This window comes from Dasypus novemcinctus, chromosome 1, assembly GCF_030445035.2.
Source record: "Dasypus novemcinctus isolate mDasNov1 chromosome 1, mDasNov1.1.hap2, whole genome shotgun sequence".
In the NCBI taxonomy this organism is placed as follows: domain Eukaryota; kingdom Metazoa; phylum Chordata; class Mammalia; order Cingulata; family Dasypodidae; genus Dasypus; species Dasypus novemcinctus.
Window position 1 is genome coordinate 90575198 of NC_080673.1, and position 26950 is coordinate 90602147.

General features: G+C 36.2%; 1 protein-coding gene across 4 annotated transcripts in view; it reads right to left on the bottom strand.

Annotated features, from left to right (window-relative positions):
• The window catches only part of SEC24B (SEC24 homolog B, COPII coat complex component), a 113741-nt gene that overhangs the window by 24586 nt on the left and 62205 nt on the right, over positions 1–26950 (bottom strand). For 2 of the 4 annotated variants that reach the window (XM_058294265.2, XM_058294274.2), the window contains 4 exons: positions 17645–17725; positions 14915–15138; positions 6602–6783; positions 2258–2360 (listed from right to left, as the gene is read on the bottom strand). In XM_058294265.2, coding sequence (XP_058150248.1) covers positions 2258–2360; positions 6602–6783; positions 14915–15138; positions 17645–17725 — 590 coding nt within the window. The remainder of the gene's footprint in view (positions 1–2257; positions 2361–6601; positions 6784–14914; positions 15139–17644; positions 17726–26950) is intronic. The other 2 variants (XM_058294283.2, XM_058294270.2) reach the window with 1 other exon arrangement.

Genomic DNA, 26950 nt, shown 5'->3' on the forward strand with positions numbered 1-26950 from the left:
GAAATGGAAGCATTTTAATAATATCCAGTGATGTACTGAGCAACACAAGTAGCTAAAGTTTTCTCCCTCTATTCTCACAAACCATCAGATATCACTACTAAAGTAATTATACCAAATGCAATAAAAGTTATTGGCTGACAAGAAAAGCATTGTTGGACAAGAAAATAATATAAGTCAGAGCTCATCTGCTAGACTAAAAAAATAACTGTGAGAAAGAAATATATACCATATGTAATACTTTGATATTGTTTATGAATTCCAAAAATAGATAGATATTGGATTACGTTTGTGAACTGGTCTGTTCCTCTGGGCATATTAGATTGTAATGGATTCAGAGGTTTCATTTTTACTTGACTAAGTTGTGATTAAGGCTTTGACTGCGCCATGTCACTGAAAACTAAACAGCAGAGGAGTTAGCTAAAGTTTTAATGCTAGAGCCCGGGGAAGTAAATACACAGGGAAGGAGATAGTGAGGAAAGAGTGAAGGCTCCATTAGACACTGCAAAGGCCCTGGGAAGAGAGACGAGCCATTCATCTGATAGTCTACAGCGACCTTGTGGAGAGAACAAAGCAGCTGAGCCCCGGGAAAGAGGAGATTAGACTTCTCTCAGTCTACAGCTGATATTGGAAGAAGCTGGGACCACAGAGCCTTAAGAGGAAGAGGGAAGTAAGTTTCTACACCAAATAAATACCCTTTATAAAAACCAACAGATTCCTGGTACTTTGCATCAGCACTCCTTTGCTGAATAAATACACCATATATTATAAAAATGCCTTTATCTTTATCTGACTATACCCAGTTCTAGACTGTCAGGTAATGATGATCCTGATGGGAATGAGGCAGAAAGAAACCAAACAGAATGTAATTAAAAAAAAAACTCTGTAAGCATAGTTTGGAAAAAGAACTCTGTATTTAAAATAGGAAATTTAGAAAATATGAAAAAAAGATAAAGAAATCACACACTATCTTCTATCCTGAGTAAACCCCTGTTAACATTTCAGTATATTTCCTTCTGGCCTTTTCCTATCCACACATAAACATTTATAATATTTGTGTTTAATTCTCTTTACATGTCCTCTTTTTTATTACACCAGTAACTACATATTAGTTGTAAAAATTCAAGAAATAGAAAAGAATACGAAAAATCAACCAGATTTTAACACTTTTAACAATTTAGTGAATACACTTCCAGAATGCATCATATATAGAATCTATGTTTAGAGAAAAAGTCTCACCTATGTATAAAGGAAATTATCTTGGTTTAGAGTATTTACTGAGTGAAGAAATTCTTACTACTAATCGCATATTATTTTATTTTCTATTTGCTTTGCTATTCTCTATTCATTCTAGTAGGAAAGTAAACTCCATGAGAAAGCTTGTTGACCTCTGTATCCTCAGCATTTAGCTTGATAGGTAATCCATAAATATTTGTTGGATGAACAAGAGTAAAAGGAACTCAGTAGCAATAGGAGGGGTAGAAAACCACAGTAGTAAAAATGTTTGAAGGGAAATGCAATTTATCAAATTTAAATGTCTTTTGATAAAATCATTTCTGAAGTTTAAAAATTTAGGTTAAATACAATGCATTTGCATGAAATATCAGAAGGATAAGTAAAATTCTAACAAGCTATATAGTAAACTAAATTGACCATGGAAACAAGAAGAAATGTTTTAATTTAACAGATTTGAAGCTTTTGGACTTTCCCTATCATTATAAAGCTTATTTGTTTAATTCAATTAGGAGCAGTTTTCCTCCCTAATTGGACATCATTTTTGGTGTTTATTTCATGTTTAATAAAGGAGTCCTCTAAATTTATCTATCGTTCATGGCCTTTCCAACTTCCAAAACTGCTTATCTTTCAAAATCTCATTTTGTGTACCCATGGGAATTACTCCTCAAACTTACAAATTGTACTCACTACCTCAGTACCTCACAGAATTTGATAAATTACATGTATTAACTATCCAGTATTGTGATTATTTGTTTTTACATTTTTGTCCCTTGATAACTAAGAATTTCTTGGGGGGCAACAGCAATGCCTTAACCAAGTCTCTATTATTAGTGTTTGCTTCAGGGCCTGTCACAAAGCAGGGGCTCAGAAAGTGTTTGTTATATTGAATCTGACAGATATGATTATTTCTAACTTCAAATAAAAGGAAGATGAAAGAAAATTTAAAGACAATATGCAATCTAAATATCTTACACGTAAGTATACATGTCAGCATCCAAAAAATTTTAAAAATATATAACTTTACCGTTAGGTCTCTGAAGGGATGTAACAACAATCCTAAAGGAAGTTTAGCTTTATTCAGTAAAGCCTGTGTCTGTGGAATATTTGTCAAAGTGCACCGAAAAGAACTGCAAAAAACATAAACAACATGGACTAACATTAGCTACCAGAAAAAAATATACTAAGTAGATATGAGTTATAGGTAATTAGGAACACTTAAGGGCATAAGTGAAAAACATTTGGGTATGTTATATTAATCCGACCAGGAAGATCCTATTTACTTCAACAGGTATATAGGTCGTATATGTCAACAGACCTAAATTAAGTACTCAACACTTTCATGATAGAAAGTACAAGACATTCAGGAAAAAAAGGTACTCCATTATGACTAACATGTGGGACATGAATAGAAGGGTATAGACAACATTTGTGAAAAGGGAGTAGAAAACATGAGTAATCTCTATCTTTAATATGCTGTTGATACTTTACAGCCTTTTCCCTCCTATTGAACTCCTACTTTTTCTATGAGACTCATCAAAGTTATAGCTTCTTCTGAAACTTCCCCACCCATGAATACCTGATCAGAAAGATTCTTCCTTTTAGGTCTGAGACCTGTTTATGCTTCTATAAAGTATAGTCTGATTTGCATTAGTTGGTTGTGTATTTTGTCTTCTCCAACTGAGAGATTGTTTGTCTCTGGGTCAACCCTAGCACTGCTCCTCTCATAGATTAAGTGCTCAATAAATGTTTTTGCATTAAGTTTAAGTAGACAAGGAATCAAAAAAGGACGAATCAAAAAGGTAAGAAGGAGCAGTATCATGGAAACCAGAAAAGGAATTTTAATAATAGTTAATATTATGTAGACAGATCCAGGATCTATGTACTTAGAAGAAAAATGAATATGATAATAAGGAATTCAGTGTTGAATTTTGAGAATTTCTGTAGAACACTGAGAACCGAAATCTCATTCCAAACAGCAATTGGGCACTAAGTGAAGGAAGAAAGAACAAAATCACCACTACTACAACCACTACCACCACCAACTGAGCAATGACTACATACCAAGTCATAAAATACATGGCAAAATTCCTGTTCTTTTGCACCCTATATCTATCCAATAATAAAACCCACTGGCTCTAATCTCAAAATATATCTCCAGAATCCAACCACTTTTCACTACCTCCATCACTCCCACCATTACCTCTTGCCAAGACTAGTGTGTTAGTCTCTTAACTGGTTCTTTGCTATCCTATCAATTCCTTATATGGCTGCCATAATGGTCTTAAAAAAAAAAAAAAAATTACACCTCTGCTCAAACCCTTCTTTTCACACTCAAGATAAACTCCAGACACCTTTTCATAGCCTACAAGGACTTAGATGACCCAGCTCTTACCTATTGCTCTGAACTCATCTCCTACTACTCTCTTCCTCACTCATTCTGCTTTATTTACTTCAACCTTGTTGTTGTTCCTTGAACTTGCCAAGCTTATTCTTGCTTTAGAACCTCTGCATCTGCTGTTCATACAGCTTGGAACAATTTTCCCAGAAAGTCACATGGCTTATCCTTGAATTACATTCAGATCTCTACTAATGGGAAAACCTGTCCTGACTTAATTAAAAATAGTCACCCTCTATGCGCTTTACCATTCCTTACTCTTCTTTATTTTTCTTCTTAGTAATACCCTGAGCATTACATTAAATTTTATTGGTTTGTTGTTTACAGTATGTCTCCTTAATAAGATATATATATTCCTTGAGATCAAAGACTTTGTTTTGTTTACTGCTATATCCCCAGCAGCTAGAATGAGTGCTTGGCTTTTAATTCAGGAGACATTTGATAAATATTTATTGAATGAATGGTTTACCTCATATATTGGCACTATTTTTATTTTACAATTAACAATATGAGACTTTGAGAAGTTAAGTAATTTATACAAAGTCTAATAGCTATTTATTAGTGGAACATATATGTATATCCAACTTTAAGGCTTGTACTCCTACTTAATCTGCTTTGTTACTTTGATAAGGTGATTTCACAGAAAAGGCATCACTGGTAGAAACATATATGCCATTGCCCTTCCTTCAGGATGCTATATATATAAATAAGTATACTATATTCAGCTACAGAGGGGATGACTAACCAGTCACACCACAAGGCTATACTTATCAACCTGATAGCAGCTTATATACTCAGAAAGATGGACAGCTGTTTTTACCCTGTAATTCATCATGTCTTACAGTTTTAGAGAAGTGATTCTGACACTGCCTTAGCTCTGATGGGGGTGGTGGCAGAGTATGTAGAAGAGGCTGAACCTTCAGAATGGCTCACTTTCTGTTTTCTTCATTGGGATTCTATATAAGATTCTGGTATGAAAAGAGACTATAGTTTTTGTTGTTGTTTTTTTAAAATGGAAAACTATTGTCTTAAAGAAAGGAAAGGATAGGCTCTAAAGAAGAATACTAACTCTCCTAATAAAAGGAAAAGACAATGTTGTTCTGTGACTCAAAAGTTACTTTGAGAGGGGAGGTTCCAGGAACAGGAATCTAAAAAGAAACTGGATCCAGACGAATATCCTATTCTTAGGGAACAGAAGCACAGAAAAACAGTCAAGAACAAAAAGTGTATGTGTTGAAGGCACTATGAAGCGAGTACAAGAGCTTTTCTATCCAGACGGTACATCAAGGCTTGTTGTCCACAGGATGCAGGTTGCCAGCTAAACTTTTCCAGGAGGTGAAGAAGTAATCAATAAAGGAAATCCCAAATCCAAATGCAGAGTGGACAAGTGAGCCTGGGGGTTAATGATCTTCACGTTCAAGATTTAACTGTATCTAAACCTATATTAAGGATTACATAAGTGAGGTTTGTGTCCTTGTAAAGCAAAGATGAAAGGAGGGAAGACAATTTTAAAGATTCTACCTTATTTAAAAGACATCCAAAAGGGGGAAATATTAAATATAAATGAGCTTTTATGGCTAAGAGATTTCAAAGGTCATTTCAGAGGTTATGATTATGCATGTCTCTGGAGGATCTCACTGACTGCCACAGTCAACAGAGCCTCAAATAGGGGTGCTCCTGAGGGCTCCAGAGACATCTGGACACTATAGGCAGGGCAGACAACCCCAGGAATTTGGCACCCTGTCAGTGGGCCTTACCAGAGAATATATGATAACCTATCTCCCCAATGTATTAGAGTTAGACTCGTTTCTAATTTTCCTACACATGGTTTTTATGCCCCTTTTAATTGAACCTACTGTTAGCACTATACATGTTAAATACATGTCCCAGAGACTTAAGTCTCCTGACTGTGCATATACTGGTTGAGCCCTCAATCTCAGCAGAGTTGCAGCCAACAACCCTCCAGTTCACTGGACTCACCCAGGACAACTAATAAAAGGATGATGACGGACAACACCCATCCCAAGAAACAGAGATTATCTACAACTGCAAGCAAGACAATTCCACCCATCTGCACTATGGGATCTAAGCCCCGTCTCAATCAAAAACAGAGTAGGCATCACCATCCCAAAAGCCTCAAGACTGAGGAATGAACAAATTTAAGGGGGGAATGCGACTATGGACTAAAGTAGACTTATCATTCTAGTAAGGAATGATACTTACAAGGAAGAACTTGTAACACTGATATAAAGGCAGTGATCACCAGGGGTACTGAGGGAAGGCAGGGGGAAGAAGAGGTGTAACATGGTGCATTTCTGTGACATTAGAATTGTTCTGCACGACATTGCAGCGATTATACATATTGTCATTACACATTTGTCAAATCCTATAAAATTGTGCAGTACAAAGTGTAAACCATAATGTAAACTATAGATCATGCTTAGTAGCAATGCCTCAGTATGTGTTCATCAATTGTAACAATGTACCACACTGATGAAAGATTTTTTAATGGGGGAAAGTGTGGGAGGTGGAGGAGGTGGGGTATATGGGACGCTCCTATATTTTCAATGTTAACATTTATATAATCTCAAGCTTCCTTAAAAATTTTTTTAAAAAGCCAACTGATTAGCAACCAAAAAAAGACATCAGACATTATTACTGGTGAAAAGTGAGGAAAAAGATTTAGGAAAAGAAAAATATAGTTAGATTGGGCATACTGCAACCCTTCATTCAAATAGAAGAATTTTTCCTAGCATTATTTGGGGAGAACAGGATTAGGTGGGGGTAGAGATGGGGACAGGACTAGATGACCTAAACTGAATTAGATGTTCCATACAAATTAAAATAGAAAAGTCCTCATTAACAAAGTTTCCAGTTAGGAATTAATGCCATCTACTTTTACTATTTTTGAGAGTCATACAACGTTTTCTTTGAAGTATATTATTTAAGAAAGTTTATAAAATAAATACCTACTCTGGGCTACAGTTTAATTTTCTGAGGTCTAAATTCAAGTTAGGTACAGGAGCCCAAACAGGAGTTGTAGGTAAAATATTTCTTTCCTGAGTGAGGTTTACAGGTCTCAGGCTTTCTGGCTGTGGAGAACTCTGAAGACTCAATCCTCCTAGACTGGAGGACAGCTGGTTCATACCAGGATACTAAAACAAACAAACAAACAAACAAAAAAAAACAAAAAAGAACATTATAGCAAACATAAATAAAATTTCTTATACTTTATATAGGAGTTCGACATAATGAAAAAGCAAGAATAAAATTAAACTCTGCTTGGTAATGGTAAAACAGCTTAATATGGAAGTTCGATTTAAAGCATACTTGGAAAAAAACTCAAAGCAAAATACTTTATATATTTAAATCTCATAATCATGCTTGAGCCCACAACAAAACTTCACCAACAATGCTTTTCAATATGAAGAATGTGGTTTCCCTGAAATTCAGATCATTCTGGAAAAGCAGGATATATGCTTGCTTGCTTGCTTGATTGATTGAAGACTTATTTTTATTTATTCTCTCCCCTTCCCCCACCGCCCCAGTTGTCTGCTCTCTATGTCCATTTGCTGTGTGTCCTCTTGTATTCTTGTCAGTGGCACCTGGAATCTGTGTCTCTTCTTGTTGTGTCATCCTGTTGTGTCAGCTCTCCATGTGTGCGGTGCCACTCATGGGCAGGCTGCACTTTTTTCATGCAGGGTGGCTCTCCTTACGGGGCGCACTCCTTGTGCATGGGCTCCCCTACATGGGGGACACCCCTGCGTGGCACAGCACTCCTTGTGCGCATCAGCAGTGCACACGGGCCAGGAGGCCCTGGGTTTGAACCCTGGACCTCCCATGTGGTAGGCGGACACTCTAACCGTTGAGCCAAGTCCACTTCCCTACGCTTGGTTTAAATATGTGTTTTTCAATGATAATTTTCAGAACAAGTTGATACCATAGAAACCTCCAATGAGGTTTGCGTTTTTTTTCTACCCTTCCTATTTTACATTTTAATATTATTATGAATTCATGACTCTCTGTAAACTCAAAATGATTTAAGGAATTACAGTCACTATTCTTTTTCATGCTTACACTACCCAATCTTTGGCCAGTGGAAGCCCCTATAGCTGGCTCTGCTGTCCAGTGTCATAATAAATAAGATACACTACTTGCTTTTGTTGTGTCTTCCTTGCTTTCTGGAATAACATTTCATACTCTTTGTATTTCAGATCTAGAACTAGTCTTTTACTACTAGTTGTAGTACTGTGTTGTTATTACTTCTAGATTTTTACAATGGGTAGCAACAGAATATAGACATTTTTAAATAGAGGTGAAAAGCAATGACTTTATTTGGTATTTCCAAATCAAATGTAAGATGGCAAGGTTTTAATTTACGTTCTGTGGTTTTTTAACAGATCTCTCATCTCTTTTGCTAATGGCAATACTTTTCTTGAAGTTTTTTGTTTGTTTTTTAAGGTAGATTCCATGTGTCTGGAGGGTGTTAAGACAGAGGAAGAAACAGGCAGGCCAAAGGGCTTGAGGAGAGTACTGTGGTTATAGAGATTTTTTTTTGGTAACACATATATAACATAAAATCAGCCATTTTAACCGTTTTAAGCTTACAATTCAGTGATATTAATTACTTTGACACTGTTGGACTACCATCACCACCTTCTATTATTAAAACATTTTTATAACCTAAAACAGAAATAGTTTCCTAGCACCACTTGTTAAAGAGACTATTCTTTCCCCATTGCATGTACTTGTCACCCTTGTCAAAAGTCAAATGCCAAAGGTAAACAGACATGGCTCAACTGATAGAGCGTCCGCCTACGAGATAGGAGGTCCAGGGTTCGATACCCAGGGCCTCCTGACCCATGTGGTAAGCTGGCCCACATGCACTGCTGCCATGCGCAAGGAGTGCTGTGACATGCAGGGGCACCCCTGTGTAGGGATGCCCCATGCACAAGTAGTGCATCCTGCAAGGAGAGCCGCCCCGCGTGAAAAAAGTGTAGCCCTCCCAGGAGTGGTGCCGCACACAGAGAGCTGATGCAACAAGATGACACAACAACAACAAAAAAGAGATGCAGTTTCCTGGTGCCACCTATAAAGCAAGTGGATGCAGAAGAGCACACAGTGAATGGACACAGAGAGCAGACAACGGGGGGGTGGAGAAGGGCAGAGAAATAAATAAAAAATAAACTAAAAAAAAAAAAAAGTGAAATGCCACAGATATATGGGCTTATTTCAAAGCTCTCAATTCTGTCCCACTAGTCTATATGCCTGTCTTTATTCCAGTAAGTGAATTTTATTTATTACCATAGCTTTGTACTAAAATTTGGAATTGGGAAGTGTGAGTTTTCTAATTTCTTCTTTTGTAGTTCTTTTTGTCCTCAGATTATATCCAACCGAGAGTATACAAAATACTACAGTTCTTTTCTCTGTATCAGAATGTACCCAACGAGACAAACAGGTTCATTTGCTTTTGTTTGTTAGAGGTTCCTCTTATCTTTCTTTTGATTTAATAATGTTTTTGAGTAAACATAATGTTTATATAATTCTAATGTCAAAAATTTACAATAAAATGCAATTTTATTGCATTTATTGTACAATAAAATGCACTCCTGATTCCTCTACCTAGAGCTAACTATTTTATTAGTTTTTTGTTTAATTCTTTATTGTTTCTATTTAAAAATATGTTAACATAAATACTGCTCTAAATATGGTCCCTTTTCCCATTTAAAAAATGTCCTGGAGGGAGTGGAGATAGCTTGAGTGGTTGAGTGCCTGCTTCATATGCATGAGGTCCCAGGTTTGATCCCCAGTACCACCCAAGAACAAAAAACAAACAAACAAGTGACTTCTCAATGGGGAGCAGATGTAGCTCAATGGTTAAACACCTGCTTCCCAAGTATGAGGTGCTAGGTTCATCCCCCGTACCTCCTAAAAAAAAATGTACTGGAGATAAATCTATATTTGTATATAAAGATATTCTTCATTCCTTTTACAATTAATTAGTACTCCACTATGTGAATATACTGAAGAATTCCAGTTAATAAATGCAGAATGAATGGCAAATTCAGGAAAATCACTATTTTACAGCCTATATTGAATAAATGATTCAGGTAATGGTCACCAACAGATGACAGAGCCACTAAGTGAAAGCTTAATAAGGAACTTCACAACAAAGGGATCAGGCTGTCACTATCTGAACCCACCAGTCAATCTTACTAGAACCACTAAAAGTGAGACATCCATATGTTTTTATGAAATACTCCAGCACCCAAAATATACCATATCCTAGCCTAGGTAAATAAATGAAACAATAAGCCTGGATATAAATATAGCCCAAGCCACTAGATATAATTTCCAGGCAACAGAAAATACACTAAAAGAACAAGTTAAATGATACCTCAAGGAAGCAATTAGCTAAACTCAGAATGTGGAACATTCTATAGCATAATTGATCCAGTTTCTCAACAAATAAAAATCATGAAAAAGGGGTGTGTGTGTGTGGGTAAATTAACAGAGAATTAAGGAAAGCAGATGTGGTTTAAGCGATTGGGCTCCCGTCTATCATGTTGGAGGTCCAGGGTTTGATTCCTGGGGCCTCTTGGTAAAGGCAAGCTGGCCTGTGCAGTGAGCTGGCCTGAGCAGAGAGCTGGTGCAGCAAGATGACAAAACAAAAAGAGACACAGAGAAGAGACAATAAGGAACACAGCAGACCAGGGAGCTAAGGTGGCATAAAAGACTGAACAGTGCCCTCCCACTCTGGAAGGTCCCAGGATCGGTTCTAAGTGCCTCCTAAAAGAGAAGATGAGCAGACACAGAAGAATGCACAGTGAATGGACACAGAGCGCACATAAAGAGGGTGGGGGCGGTGGTGGTAAATCAATCAATCAATCTTTAAAAAAAAGAGAGAGAATTAAGAGACGTAAGCAAATTATGTCGGGATTCAGACCTTGTTTGAATCCTGATTTGAACAAACCAACTGCAAAAAGGCATTTCTGAATCAAATCAGGGAAATCAGCACCTGCACTGAATTTTAAAGATCTTTAGAAAATATCAGTCATTTTGTTGGCTATAACACTGGTATCGTGGTTATGGAAGCAATGCTCCTTTTTAAATTTCTTCCTGAGATTAACTTTGAAATCTAAGCAAGAAGGGTAAAAGGGGAGATGAAACAAGTATGGCAAAATGTCAACAGTAATTGAGCTGATGATGTTAAGGGGAAAAAACACAGGGTAATAAAAATATTCTCCGAATTTTCAGTAGGGCTGTAATAGATGAGACAAAATTGATTGTAGAGCCAAGCCCATAAGAATTTAGGGTATAAATAAAGGTGTGATATTTCATCCATGAGAAAAGAATTATTTAATAAATGACAATGAAATAACTAAGGGCTAATCATTTTTTGGGGATAAATGAGATTTATTTCCATTTTGTACCAAAATAAAACCTTATATGGATTAAAGATGCAAAAGTGAAATTACGAAGAACTAAAAAACACACAGCTGTAATATTTTCCTAATCCCAGAGTTGGGAAGACCTTTTAAAGGAGACAAACAAAGAAAAAACCAACAAAATAAATTATAATATGACTACAGAAAAAATTACGTATTTCTCAAATGTAAAAAACCCCAAAACACCAAAATTAAAAACAAAATGTCAAGTTGGGGGAAAAATTAAAGAAACCAAAGAAACTCTCACAGTGGGTTACACTAAGTGCAACATTTAAAGGCACTTCAATTTTTCTAATAGAAGGCTGCTTAAAATAAGAAGGCAAGATACTATTATCTTAACTAGGACTACAAAAACAAATGGCTTCTTTACAGATGATGTTAATCTTAGACGAGAATCTATAATCTTTATTTTAGTGAACAAGTAAGAAACCAAAAAGGTCTTAGATATGTGCTTATATTGCTCACTGACCCCGGAACAGTAGGGTTCAAAAAATATTTTAAATTCAGGCTAGACAAAAATAAATCACAAGGGAAGCAGATACAGCTCAAGTGGTTGAGCTCCTCCTTTCCATGTACAAGGGTCTTGGAGTCAATCCTAAAAAATCCCTGCACCTCCTAAAAAAAAACCACTGCTTTGTAATCTTCCTTAGAGAGATACATATATTAAACCTGATTTGATTTTCTACTGCATGTGTCCCTACTAAAGAGAAAATAAAGTGCTTAAATCTGAACTCCAAGGTTTTTTGCATTCCCAGAACCAAATCTGGTCTTGGAGAGATGATTTTACTTATCTGGGTCTCAATTTCCTCTCTTACAAAATGAAAAGGAGGAGCCTGGAGAGTCTAATATAAAAAGTCAGAATTCCAAATATTCACAAGGATGTGAAGCAACTGGAACTCTCACCCACTGCCGGGGGAGGAATAAACTGGAACATCCACTTTGGAAAACTATTTGGCAGAAACTGTTACAATTAAACATATGGATACTCCAGGAACCAGCAATTCCACCCCTAGGTATACTACAGTACATGTGCAGAAAATTTCATAGTTACACTATTCATAATGGTCCACAACTGGAAGTTTATTCAAATGCCCATCAACAACAGAATAAATTTCAGCATATTCACATAATGGAGTACTGTAAAACAATGAGAATGAATGAACTATAACAACACAGTAAGCATAACATTGAGCACATGACTCTAGACACAAGAGTGCATTTGGTAGAATTTCACTCAATATAAAGCTTAAAAAATAGGCAATGTTAAACTATAGTATTAGAAATCAGAATAGTGGATACTCTTGTCTGGGTGATTAGTGACTAGAAGAATCATGAGAGGCTTCTAGCTGCTAATTAAATGAGTGTGTTCAATTTGTAGAAATCCATCAAGTTGTATGCTATGATTTGTATGTTTTAAAATAATATATTTTATATTATTTATTTATTTTTAATGTTATACTTCAGTAGAAGTGGATGATCTTTAACAGTCTACTGTTGGGAAGCGGACTTGGCCCAGCGGTTAGGGCATTCGCCTACCACATAGGAGGTCTGCGGTTTAAACCCCGGGCCTCCTTGACCTGTGTGGAGCTGGCATATGCACAGTGCTAACGTGCGCAAGGAGTGCCCTGCCACGCAGGGGTGTCCCCCCGGTAGGAGAGCCCCACGCTCAAGGAGTGCGCCCTGTAAGGAGAGCCGCCCAGCGTGAAAGAAAATGCAGCCTGCCTAAGAATGGCGCCGAACCCACGGAGAGCTGACACAACAAGCTGACACAATAGATTCCTGTGCTGCTGACAACAACAGAAGCGGACAGAGAAGACGCAGCAAACAGACACAGAGAACAGACAACCGGGGTGGGGGGGAAGGGGAGAGAAATAAATAAATAAATAAATCTTTAAAAAATAATATTATTTAAAAAAACAAAAAAAAAAACCCCAAAAAACAGTCTACTGTTTTTTTTAAAGAGGCACTGGGGATTGAATCCAGGACCTCATACATGGGAAGCAGGAACTCAACCACTGAGCTTCACCCATTCCCCTAAGAGTCTACTTTAAAAAAAAAAAAAGTTTATTTATTTATTTCTCCCCTCTCCTCTCCATTGTCTGCTCTCTGTGTCTATTCACTGTGTGTTCTTCTGTGTCTGCTTGTATTCTCACTAGGTGGTTCTGGGAACCGATCCTGGGACCATCTGGAGTGGGAGAGAGGCGATCATTCTCTTACGCCACCTCAGCTCCCTGTTTTGCTATGTCTCCCATTGTCTCTCCCCTGTGTCTCTTGTTATGTCATCCTGCTGTGCCAGCTCTCCTTGTTAGCTGGCGCTCCTGCACAGGGTGGCACTACTGCATGGGGTGGCACGCTGTGTGGGCCGGCTTGCCCCTCGGGCTAGCTTGCCTTCACTAGGAGGCCCTGGGCATTGAACCCTGGACTTCCTATATGGTAGACGGGAGCCCAACTGCTTGAGCCACATCCATTCCCTAACAGTCTACTTTTAAATACTATGGTTTTATGATGCTTATTTCAACTGTGATTAATAACCCACATTACTGTTTAGTCTACCAATGTCCCCTTTATCCATCTTCCCCTGGATCCTTGTTCTAGCCTTATGGTATAAACAGGACTCTTGTCAGAAGAATAGAATGAGGTTATAAAAAAACTTAGCATACTGAATATTAATTTTTACTTTTATTCCCAAAGACAAGTTCTTAATTTTTCCAAAATAATCTCCCAAATCAAATGGAAAAAGAATAAACCTTCCAATTCTGTAAAGGCTCAGATAGTAAATACTTTAAAGTTTTGAAAGCTACATGGTTTCTGCTTCAACTACCCATCTCTATCACTATAGTAGAAAAGCAACTATAGACAAGACATGGATATGGCAGTATTCCAATGAAACTTTATTTTCAAAAATAGCAGCAGGCCAGATTGCACAAGGACTATTGTTTGTGAACCTCTGTCCTATATCATTATGGAAGACCACTTACTACTTTAAAATAAATTTGTTTTTCCTCTTCCACCAACTAGTTTACAAGAATCAGATTCTTTCTTTGAACTTGATTTTCTTCTCATTAAAATGTAGAAATAAATTACATTATGACCAAAATTAGGAATCTGCCTAAAGTACAAAAGAATCAGACAAGATTAAATTATAAAGTGTTTTGTCTGTACTAATGGAGCCATAAAGTATATCTAACAAAATAGGAGGCAGTGCTCCCAGTTTTCCTTTTCCCCCATAATTCTAACGTTAAATTCCAGAATCAAATGACTTCCCTAATTTCCTCTAATTTTTATTCTTAGCCCACTATAAGATGAAATTTCTGTAAGGATAATCTAATAACACTATAGTTCCCTATATTTTACTTTCTCTCAACAAATATCAGTTTAAAATACTTAATTGTTCTCTACTATTGAACTGATATTATATTAATGAGATGGTTCATTAGCAGTAGCTAATGAGAACAGGTACTGATGAGCATTTATGTGTTTGGAGGCCTTTGCCACAGTTATATATCACGGGGATTTCTTCAAGTTGAGAACTGGGACAAAAGTTCCATACCACATTTATACCAAGTGATTTCCAAGGGAAAAGCCAGCTTAGTAACATAGAATTTTTTTAAAAAGCAAACCTTAACATTTAATTTTATCATTTAAAAATTTGATATTTATAACTTATCTTTTTTTACATATGAACACAAAAACTGGGATCAAATTCCACGTATGTTTGATCCACACTTATCTGTATTTGTTCCTATGCTCTATTTGAATCACCAGGAATTTCTTAGATTTGATAATAGCCTCACAATTTTTCAAAATGCAATTGTCTTTTACATGACTAAATACATACTTGAGCATACTGCTGGAATCCAGAATATACTGGGTTATTAGGCTGTACTCCAGAATTAAGTGGTGCTGTAGTATTCTGATAAGCAGGCTGAAGAGTTGGATAACCATAGCCAAAAGGTTTAGCCACTTTTGCAGGCTGAGGAGCAGCAGGAGCTGGAGCTGGAGCAGGATCAGGTTCAGGGGCAGGATCAGGAGCAGGACTGCTGGCTGATGAAGAAAGCATATCTAACAAAGGGAAAAACAGTGCTGACACCCAAGAATCAGGGTTCAATAAAGGCTTGACTCCTGGGTGATTTAGACCTTCGGTATTCTCCTTTAACTTTACAAACTTATCAATAACAATTTCAAACATACAAAAGTAGAGAGAAAAGAACAATGAACTCTCACATACTCATCCCTTGCTTCAATAATTACTATTTTGCTAATCTTGTTTTACATGTTGTTCCTATACCTCCTCCTCCTTTTTTACAGGAGCACTTAGAAGCAAGCCCCATATTTAGTATGATTTCACTGACAAATATTTCAGTTGTATTTCTAACAGATAGGAACTTTAAAAATTTATATGTAGCTAAGACAGTTTTTCTTTTATTTTTCAACAGGAATAGGGCTAAGAAGCAGAAAACAAAGCAAAGCAATGAAATAAAAATGGTGTCAACTACTCTTTTCTCTAACTTGTTTCTTATCTGATCTTGCCAGGAATTGTAAAAGTCAGTGGAGTGGTGTATTTGTACAATCTCCTAGAAGTTTGCATTATTTGGCAGAGGCAGAGCTGTGATTAAAGTACAAAAGGTAGTATCTAGAACTTGCCCAGCTACTAGAACAATGTCTGATATATAGTCATGCAAAATAAAAGTTATTTAATGAAAGAATATTCTATTTAAAACCAAAACCTATACTTGATTACAATTGTGAAAAAATTGTAGAAAATGGAAACTTCACAAGAACAAGAACGAGAATAACAACGACAACAATGACAACAATAACAAAACACTAAAAATTATCCATAGGCATGTATAAGCATTATTAATAATTTGGTATATTGACTTTTATTTATATAATGTATATTACTTATTTCTTTCATATAAAAATGATATACCTCAACAGAAATAAGACTCTGCAAATACATGTTCATAAAAGCCTCTGACATAGCAAAATCTATTTTTTATAAGTTTCTTGAGGAATCATATTTCTCTACTGACTCCAGTGTTTCTAATTTTGAAGATACACTCCTATACTTTCTGCTATCTATCATTTGTCCTGTTTTAGGGGCAAGTGTCAGATTTTGATGCTCTGGCAACCTCTAAAAGTAAAAGTAAAAGACAAGACCTTCAATGCAGTGCCATATTGCTTAAAAGCTTGTCCCTCCTCATGGTGATGGGGCCATACAATAGTTATCCACATGAGAAGTAAAGAATTTGAGTCATAAACATGGAGGTCTAAGTATTCTCCCCTTACTCAGAAAAGGGATAATGTTTCATGTGTCTATAGTTCCAAGCTTTATCCTAACACTTGACATGGAGTTCAATAAGTACATGATTATCAAACAAAACTTACTACTCATCTAATGTTACTACTACATATATTCACATCTTTCCTTAATTTTGATGGAGTATAACTAGCCAGAAAACTTGTCCAAAGTCATTCACATAATAAGCACAGTAATGAAATTAAAATTTGGTGACTAGATTTACCAAATTTGATTACATTTAATTAAAACCAAGTGGATATTTCACTTAAGATAGATTTTAGAGCTCATGAAAGATTAAAGTTTTCTACTGATACATACTATGGGGGCAGTAAGACAGTGTGCTTAGTTCTTCAGGACACTCCAACTTCAATCAAACTCTATCCTGGACTACTATCAAAGTGAAAAGAAATAAAGACAGGCAATATTATTTGTTCCATTAGGTCTAAAGTCTAGAGTCATTTAAAAAAACAGGGCAAGAGAAGGTGTGGTTGTAATAGGAGATGAAGAAAAAGGAATATCATAGCACAAGATATTATAATGACGTGACTATCAAATATTAAAAGTTCTGTATATTTTTTTCTTTGAATACTACCCATCACTCCTTTTCCCTTAAGTAATAACTAAAATAAGTTGCTGCCAGATATGGTTAAAGTTGATGTCTCCAAAACCTACCCCCCAAATTAGCTAACCTATTTATCTGGCAGAGGCAGCCAGAAACAATAGGAAAAATAAAGAGTCAAAGAATATTTATATTAAGATGCTATTTGGAAGGAATTCAAGGACCTAAGCAGAAGAACAGAAAGAGGACATTTATTTAACCAGTTAGCAGAAAAAAAAAAAAAAAAAAAAAAGAAGAGCAGAATTATTTTCTAATCAAATATCTTTTAGAGAAAGGAAAAAGATAAAACCATTATAGCAAAAATAAAATAATAAACTTAAGTCTAGAAACTGTATTCACAGTAGTTCTATGACACTTAACATTATTAAAGACTAAGAAATATTAGAAAAATGTCTCTTTTTTTCTTTTTAAAATATAGCCTGTTACACTAATGTAAAAGGTTAATAATAGGAAAACCTGTGTGTGAGGAGGTATATATTCAGAATGCTATATTTTTCTCATGACTTTTTATAAACCTGTAACTTCTGTAATAAAAAAGAAAAAAACATTTATGAAACGTTTGTTTTTCTATTTGAAAAGCAGTTGGTGCCTGATACATTTTAAAATGAATGAATTCGAAAAGCAAACACAAAACGACAAATTACCTGGATAGCTGCCTCCTTCCAGGGCATCATAACTATTGGGCATTGGAGAAGCACTGCTTGTGGTAGAAGAACTGTCAACACCTAAAAGGAAAACCAAAATATTTAGTAAGTTTAGAATGATATTTCTTAGAGCTGCCTTTTGCAATTTTGAAAAAAAGGATGTTTGGTTGAATTAGGAAAATTCCTGACCTGAGTAAAAAAATAAAAAGATTGATGTTTAAAGATTTAAAAAATCATGTATGAATTTCTATTAATAAGAACAGGGATCACAGTGAAGAGAATATGGAGCTGATGAGTGGAATAAAATTCAGGCAAATATATGTGATGGTGCCATAGAGAAGAACAGATATCAAACTACTAAAAGTACTCAAAAATGCAAATATAAATTTTAGATTGATTGAAATGTTAATATGTCATACTTCAATGATTGCATCTATCATATCTCAGTATTAGACTACTTTAAGATACTTTCCATTTTAATGATTTTTATAAGTTATAATGTTGTACAACACAGCTGTATGAAACACTCAGAAGAAGGACTCAACAGCTTGGGTCACTACTTAGCAAGTCACTAAGCTTTTCTGTGCCTCAGTTTATCCAATGGAGATTCTACAGATAAATAAACAAAGGCACAGAAAATACTACCTGCAATATTATATAAGGCAATAAAAATGAAAAGCACTCTAATAAATATGTGGTATAAGAATTTATATTATGTGTTCAATTAAAATCTATAAGATTAATAGAAAATTCAAGTAGTGATTTATGATAAAATTTGACAATAGATCACATGGATAATACAATATAATTTTCTCATTCATTCATTCACTCAACAAATATTTCATGGAGAGTCACAATCACTCTAAAGTCAGTGCTACAGAGGTCATACCTAGATCTCAACACCAATATTAGAACTGGGGTTTAAAGTACATTTTAGGTTAATTTTAAACTGTAATATAAAAAAGGAATAGGTATATGCAGTACCTTTCATTGAATAATTTTGAATACTAAAAAGAATTAGGTAAATTGACTTAAAAGTTAAAAGCTATCTGCACAGGAACATTCTATTATCAGCAAGGAACATGATTTGGAGACAAATTTGGTAAGTTACACGCATCAATTTTCTCTTCTGAAAAATGAAAAGAGAAAAAATGCCCTATGTATTCTTTTTGATGTTCTTATGAGGCTTGCATGGGATAGTAGATATGAAGCAATCTGTAAAGCACCAGGAATATAAAAATAATAGGATACTAACATTTGACTAAGTGACTTATATGTGATATACAGAAAACTGGCTGCTCATATATGCCAATACACTTAGTTAATAATGGGATGTATGGCACATTTTTTAAAATTTTGTCTTTTTTTTTTTTCTGTATTAGAGAACTCGTGGATTTTCAGAACAACTGTGCATAAAATACAGGATTCCCATATACCACCCTATTAATGACAACATGCATTAGTATGAGATATTTATTACAACTGATGACATCATATTTTTATAATTGTACTATTAACTATAATGTGGGATTCACTGTATAGTTTAGTTACATGGAGTTTTTTTTTTTTACTTTTTATTGTTACTATATATATAATTAACATTTTCCCTTTTACTCACATTCATATATATATATCAGTGTTGTTAATTAAGTTAATAAGTTTCTGCTACAATTAATACTATCCATTATCAAAACAGTTCCATCATTCCAAATAAGAACCCTGTACATTTTAAGCATTAATTTCCCATTCCGCATCCCCAACCTGTCCTGTGATAAACTATATTCTGGATTTTGGCTCTTAAGAATTTGCTTTTTCTAATTATTTCGTATGGGTGAGATCATACAATTTTTGTCCTGCTGTGTCTGGCCTAGTTCACTCAACACGATGTTTTCAAGGTTCATCCATATTGTTGCATGTAACAGGACTTCATTCCTTTTTACAGCTCAGTAATATTCTATCATATGTATATACTATATTTTATTTATTCATTCATTCATTGATGAATACATATGATGTATGTATATCCATTGATGCACACTTGGGTTGCTTCCATCTTTTGGCAATTTTGAGTAATGCCAGTATGAATACTGGGTGTGCAAACATCTGTTTGAGGCCCTGCTTTCAATTCTTTTGGGTATATAAATCTAGACGTGCGATTGGTAGGTCATACGGCAGTTCTATGCTTAGCTTTGTGAGGAACTTCCAAACTGTCTTCCACAGCAGCTGCACTATTTTACATTGTTATCAGCAATGAATAAGTGTTCCTATTTCTTCACATTCTCTCCAACACTTCTTATTTTCCATTTTTTAAAATAGCAGCCATTCTGCTGGGTGTGAAATGGTACCTCATTGTATGTCTTACTGCATTTCCCAGATGGCTAATAATGTTGAGTATCTTTTCATGTGCTTTCTGGTCATTTGTGGATATTCTCTGGAGAGATGTCTTTGCTCATTTTTTAACTGGGTTGTCCTTTGTAAGTACAAGGACATCTTTATACAGTCTGGATATTAAGTCTTTATTGGATATGTGGTTTCAAATTATTTTCTCCCATTGTGTAGATTTTAGTTTTACTTTCATGATAAAGTCTCTTTCTTTTTTAAAAGATTTATTTCTCACCCCGCCCCCCAGGTGTCTGCTCTGTGTCCATTCGCTGTGTGTTCTTCTGTGCCTGCTTGTATTTTTGTCAGCGACACCTGGAACTGTGTCTTGTTTTGTTGTGTCATCATGCTACGTCAGCTCTCCATCTGTGTGGAGCCATTGCTGGGCAGGCTACACTTTTGCACTCTGGGCGGCTCCCCTTATGGGGCACACTCCTTACACATGGGGCTCCCCTATGCGGGGGGACACCCGTGTGGCATGGCACTCCTTGCGTGCATCAGCACTGCATGTGGGCCAGCTCATCACATGGGTGAGAAGGCCCTGGGTTTGAACCTTGGACTTCCCATGTGGTAGGCGGATGCCCTATCCATTGGGCCAAATCCGCTTCCCATGATAAAGACTTTCAAAGTGCGAAAGTATTTAATTTTGATGAGATCCCATTTATCTATTTTTTCTTTTCTTGTGGTTTGGGATTAAAATCTAGGAAACTACTGCCTAATAAAAGGTCCTGATGATGCTTCTCTATGTTTTCTCTAGGAGTTTGACAGTTTTGGCTCTTATAATTAGGACTTTGACCCATTTTTATTTGATTTTTGTAAAAGTGTGAAGTAGGAGTCCTCCTTTTTGTTATTGTTGTAAATGGAGATCCAGCTTGCCAGCACCATTTGTTGAAAGGACTCTTCTTTTGCAATTAAGTGGACTTTACACTTTGTTAAAAATCAGTTGTCTATACAGGTGAGGGTTGATTTCTGTGCTCTCAATTCAGTTCCATTTGTCTGTGTCTGTCCTTGTGCCAGGACTATGCTGTTTTTTGATTACTGTGGTTTTGTAATGTTTTAAGATTGGGAAATGTGAATTCTCTAACGTCATTTTCAAGATGGCTTTAGCTATTCAGAGCCCTGTAGCTTTCCATATAAATTTGATGATTGGCGTTTCCATTTCTGCAAAGGATGTTGGAAATTTGATTCAGATTGCAATTGAATATAAATTGCTTTGGAAGAACTGACATCTTAATGATTTTTAGTATTCCATGATACACATGGAATGCCCTTCCATTTATTTAGGTCTTTGTTGGTTTCTATTAGCTATATTTTATAGTTTTCTCTGTACAAATACTTTATATCCATGATTAGATTTATACCTAGATATTTGATTCTTTAAGTTGCTAATGTGCATGGAATTTTTTCCTTTCAATTGTTCATTGCTTGTATATGTAAACACTACATTTTTGGGTGTTGATCTTGTACGACACCACTTTGCTGAATTCATTTATTAGCTCTAAGGATTTTGTTGTGTATTTTCAAGATGTTTTTGTATACAGGATCATGCCATTTGCAAATAGGGGAAGTTTAACTTCTTCCTTTCCAATCTGGATGCCTTTTATTTTTTTCCTTGCTTAATTGCCGCAATTGCTCACTGTGCTCAAACCCACAATGAGATATCATTTCACATGCATTGAACTTCCAGTACAATGCTGAATAACAATTGAGGAAGTTTCCTTATATTCCTAGTGTTTTAAGTGTTTTTATCAAGAAAGGTTTTTGGGTTCTGTCAAGTGAATTTCTGTCACCTCTTTCTTTCCCTATTATTTAAGGAAGGAGTCTAGCCCTGACAAGCAAGTGGCCCCAGGCCCTTGCTGACTCCCTTTCTGCAGCCCAAAGACTCCTTCCACTTCTCTCCTGCTGGTGGCCACAAGTGCCCCCCCACACCCTCCTGCCTTGGAGTAGGTGCTGGGCATTTTGCTGTGGACAATGTCTGTCTTCTCGGTCTTTTGGCAGTCTGTTGCTCCCTCTGCAGCCCTGCCTCCTCATTGCTGCCATGTCATTCTCCTACTTAACACGTTTGCTGGCTCCCTGCTGTCCACAAGGTTAAAGCCAGGTCCCTTAGCTGGACAGGTCCATGATGCCTTAGCTGGGCAGACAGTGCTTGTCTGGCCCCAGCCTTGAGACTGAACCCCACACTGCCTATGACCTGGCCACACCAGATTAAACCAGCCCTGATCACTCCCTGTCCTTCCAACTCCCGAGCCTTTGTACTTGCAGTACCCTTTCTTTGCAGGTCCAGCAAATTCCTCTCACCCCAACTTTCACCTGGCAGACTCCTCTTTATCCTTCAAAGCCCTGCTCAGATGTCACATCCCCTGTGAAGCCTGCTTGACTTCTCTGGGCCTCACAGCACTTTATTTAGTTCCCTTTTAAGACATTACCACCTTATACCATAATAACTTATTCTGTTTAATGATCTGACACCAGCCCGCCGCGTGCACACAGACACACACACAGAATAAGAGACCTTGCCTTACATTTTAGCAATTTAGAACAAAACAAACTTGGGTTTTGTCAAGTGCATTTTCTGAATTAATTGGGATGGTTGCGATTATGTGTGTGTGTGTTTTCCCCCTTCATGGTACTAACTGGTTCTGTTATGGTGAACCAACTTTGTATACTAAGGATAAATCCCACTTGATCATGGTGTATAATTCTTTAATACAGATTGATTTGGTTTGCTAGCATTTTGTTGAGGATTTCTGCATCTATATTCATATGAAATACTGGTCTGTAGTTTTTCTTTCTTGTGTTATCTTTACCTGACTTTGGTATGAGGGTGATGTTGGCCTCATATAACTAATTACAGGGTGTTCCCTCCTCTTCAATTTTCTGGTAGAGTTTGAGCATAATTGGAAGTAAATCTTCTTGGAAGGTTTGATAGAATTCCCCTGTGAAGCCATCTGATGATGTTGGGCTTTTCTTTATTGGGAGGTCTTTGATTACTGATTCAAGTTATTACTAGAAATTAGTTTTTTGAGATCTTCTATTTTTTCTTGAGACAACGTAGGCAGTTTGTCTATTTCTAAGAATTTGTCCATTTCATCTAGGTTATCTAATTTATTGGCATACAGCTGTTCATAGTATCCTCTTATAGTCCTTTTTATTTTAGCAGGATCAGCAGTAAAGTCTCCCTTATCATTTCTGATTTTTGTTATTTGTATACTTTCTTCTTTTTTCTTCATCAGTCTGGCTAAAGGTTTGTCAAGTTTATTGATCCTTTAAAGAATCAACTTTTGGTTTTGTTGATTCTAATTTTTGTTTGTTTGTTTTCTATTTCATTTAGCTCCACTTTCATCTTTGTTATTTCCTTCCTTCTGCTTGCTTGGGTTTAGTTTGTTCTTCTAGTTTTGAGGAAAACTCTCTGACTTGAAGTCCTTCTTCATTTTTAATGAAAAGCATTTAGAGCTATAATTCCACCCTCAGCACTGCCTTAACTGTATCCCATAAGTTTTGGCATGCTGTAATCTCATTTTCATTTGTCTCAAGATATTTCCTAATTTTGCATTTATTTCTGCTTGAATCTACTGGTTGTTTAAGAGTATGTTATTTAATTTCAACAAATTTGGGGATTTTCCATCAATTCTGAGATTCATTCTGTGATGGCTGGAGAATATATGTAGTATGATTTCAATATTTTTAAATTTATTGAGACTTGTCTTGTGACTTGACATGTGGTCCATTCTGGAGAATGATCCATGTGCGTTCAAGAAGAATGTGCATTCTGTTTTTGTTGGGTGAAGTGTTCAATGTATGTATGTTAGGTCTGCTTGGTTTAGAGTACTGTTCAAGTCTTATTTCCTTATTGGTCATCTGAGTAGATGTTCTATCCATTATTGAAAGTGGTGTATTAAAATCTACTATTAATCTAGAATTGTCAATTTCGCCCTTGAAATCTGTCAGTAGTGCTCCACATATTTTGGAGCTCTGTTGTTAGGTGCACATATGTTTACAATTATATCTATTTGCTGAATTTCAAGTATCTTCGAGCTCACTATTTCTTTCTTCTACCAGTTCCAAATCTGCTCTTGAAACCCTCCTGAGACTTGTTTCATTTCTGTTATTGTGGTCTTCAACACCAGTAGTTCTGTTTGGTTCCTTTTTTTTTTTTAATTTTTAATTTTTAAAGATATTTAGATTATATAAATATTACATAAAAAACATAGGGGACTCCCATATGCCCTACTCCCCACATCATTCACATTTACTCCCATTAACAACATCCCTCATTACTGTGGTACATTCATTGCAATTGATGAACACATTCTGGAGCACTGCCACTAAGCATGGATTATAATTTACATTGTTTATACTCTCTCCCACACAATTCTATAAGTTCTATAATGGCCTGTATCTGTCATTGCAACATCATTCAGGACAATTCCCAGGTCCTGAAAATGCCCCTGTATTACACCTGTTTTCCCTCTCCCTGACATCAACCTCCAGTGGCCACTGCCTCCACATCAACGATATAAGGTCTTCCATTGCTAGAATCACAATAAGTCTATAACAGAATACCAATAAGTCCACTCTAGTCCATAGTTCATTCCCCAATCCTGAGGATTCTGGGATGGTAATGCCCACTCCACCTCTAATTGAGAGGGGGTTTCAGTACCATTTGGCTGATGGATGGGACTCTCTTGTTTGCAGTTGTTGGCTCTCTTTGGGTTCCTTTCTAAAACATCTATCTCTTTACTAAGATTCTTATGCTGCTCATTCATTGTTTTCCTAATATCCTTTCATTCTTTCTCTGTACTTTCCTTCATCTCCTTGAGCAATTTTTTAGAAACTACCAGGGATTGAACCCAGGACCTCATACATGGGAAGTAGGGGCTCAGCTCCTTATCCTTCAGCATTTGTCAGATAATCTTATAAAAAAATTTGTTCAGTATGTTTGCATTCTTCCTTCTTCATTGGTGATTTCTGGATTTTTATTCTCTTTTTTTTCTTTGGATGGGTCATCATCTCTTGCTTCTTTGTCTTATATTTTTTTGTTGCACACTATACATTTTAATATTTTAAAATGTTAACTCTTGGATTATTCCCTTAGATGGTTTCTTGATTTTTTAATCAGTTGGTGGTAAGATAGATTTTCTTGAGCTTCAGCCCTCCTATCAGGAAAGTCTGCTCAAGACAAATGCAGTATGCAGGGTACTCCCTGTCTTTCTGGGCCACCGTCTTCTCTTGGGTCTTTGCTTGTTAGCTGTTTTGGAGGTCCCCTGTTCATGAGAGTTTAGTTATCTGCTCTGTTTCCCAGGAGACAGACCTCCTTCCTCTGGGTGTTTGAAGCTGACAAGCCTTTGCTCCACTTTGGCCACCTCAATGATTTCTTCTACTCCTTTTGTTTCCTCAAGCTGCTTTTGCATGGAGGGTAGATTCTGGGAAAAGGGGCACACTGGAGAGGATCTTGCCAGGTCAGTCTTTTTTAGCTGAAACAGGGACAGGAAGGGTGTCAAGCATATTCAAGGGCTCCCCAAAGCTGAGCTTTCTTGGCCTGCCCAGCAAATGAAACCCTTCAACCAACTGTTCTCCACAGCCCCAAGGAAGTGTAGCATCTTAAGTCTCCTTTGTTATGGTATTTGTCTGGGATGGGCTGAAACAATGGCTGCCCTCAGAGTTGGATCCCCAGCAATCTGAAATTCCTAATCAGTAGCCATGATCAATAATTGGCCATGCCCACCGCTGGTATTGGGGAAAAGGATTTTTATGTCCCTTTCTGTCACCAGTGAGCTACCCAGGGGCTGGATCCTATGCAAGTCTGCTATGAGACAGATGGATGGGAGCCTGTAGCTGTCACAAAGAAAGAACAATTTACTGTTCTTTACCAAACTTTATAAGCCTCTACCTCCTAGTCTTCCCTGGCTGCTGTACAGTGTTCTTCTGACTTCCAGAGTTTTGAAATAAATGTTTCAGACAGTTCCTACCTGTTTAATAATTGTTCTGGTGGATGGACTGAGTCCTAGACCTCCACACTCTGTCATCTTCCAACAATCCTCTTTGGCACTTCTTTTTTGTTACTTAGTCTTTGAATTTATAACTAAAGCAGAATGCTGATATATAAGGTCAAAACTCATGAAGCTGGTCTCAAATTTTTTTGTGGTGTTAAGTGCACAACACTGTGATTATACTAAAAGCCAATGACTGCACACTTTGGATAGATTGTATAGTATATGAATATATCTCAATAAAACTGCTTTTTAAAAAGCCATGAAATAAGATCATTAAGAAGTATGCATGAAAAGATGAGTGTATAAAGAAAATGTAGTATAGCTATCCAATGGAATATTATTCAATCATGAAAAGGAATGAAGTACATGCCACAATGTGGATGACTCTCCCAATCATGCTCAGTGAAAGAACAAAGACACATTTACATTTATATAAAAATATTGAGAATAAGTAAATCCACAGAGACAGAACAGATTGCGGGTTGCCAGGGACTAGAGAAAGAGGTTAATGTGAATGACTCCTTAATGAATATGGGGTTTTCTTTTGGTATAATTAAAATGTTTTTAAAACTAGACATAGGTGGTGCTTGCACAACATTGTGAATGTACAAATTTGCCCTGAATTTTTCTATTTAAAATGGTTAATTTTGTGTTATATGAATTTTATATCAGATTACTATAAAATATATCCAAGCAATAATAAAAATTATAAATCCAGAGGAAAGACTAAAGTAAACAAACAGAATCAAACTTTCCTAAACTTACTGTTCAGATTAATATATTATAGTTAGGTCATGCCATTACTGCCAACACAAATCATAATGTGACTTAATATAACTGGTACAAAAATAAAACAAAAGAAAATAACTGGTATATTATGAAACATATATATTAATATTCAGAACATACATAAAAAAAGACCTTCATAATTCCC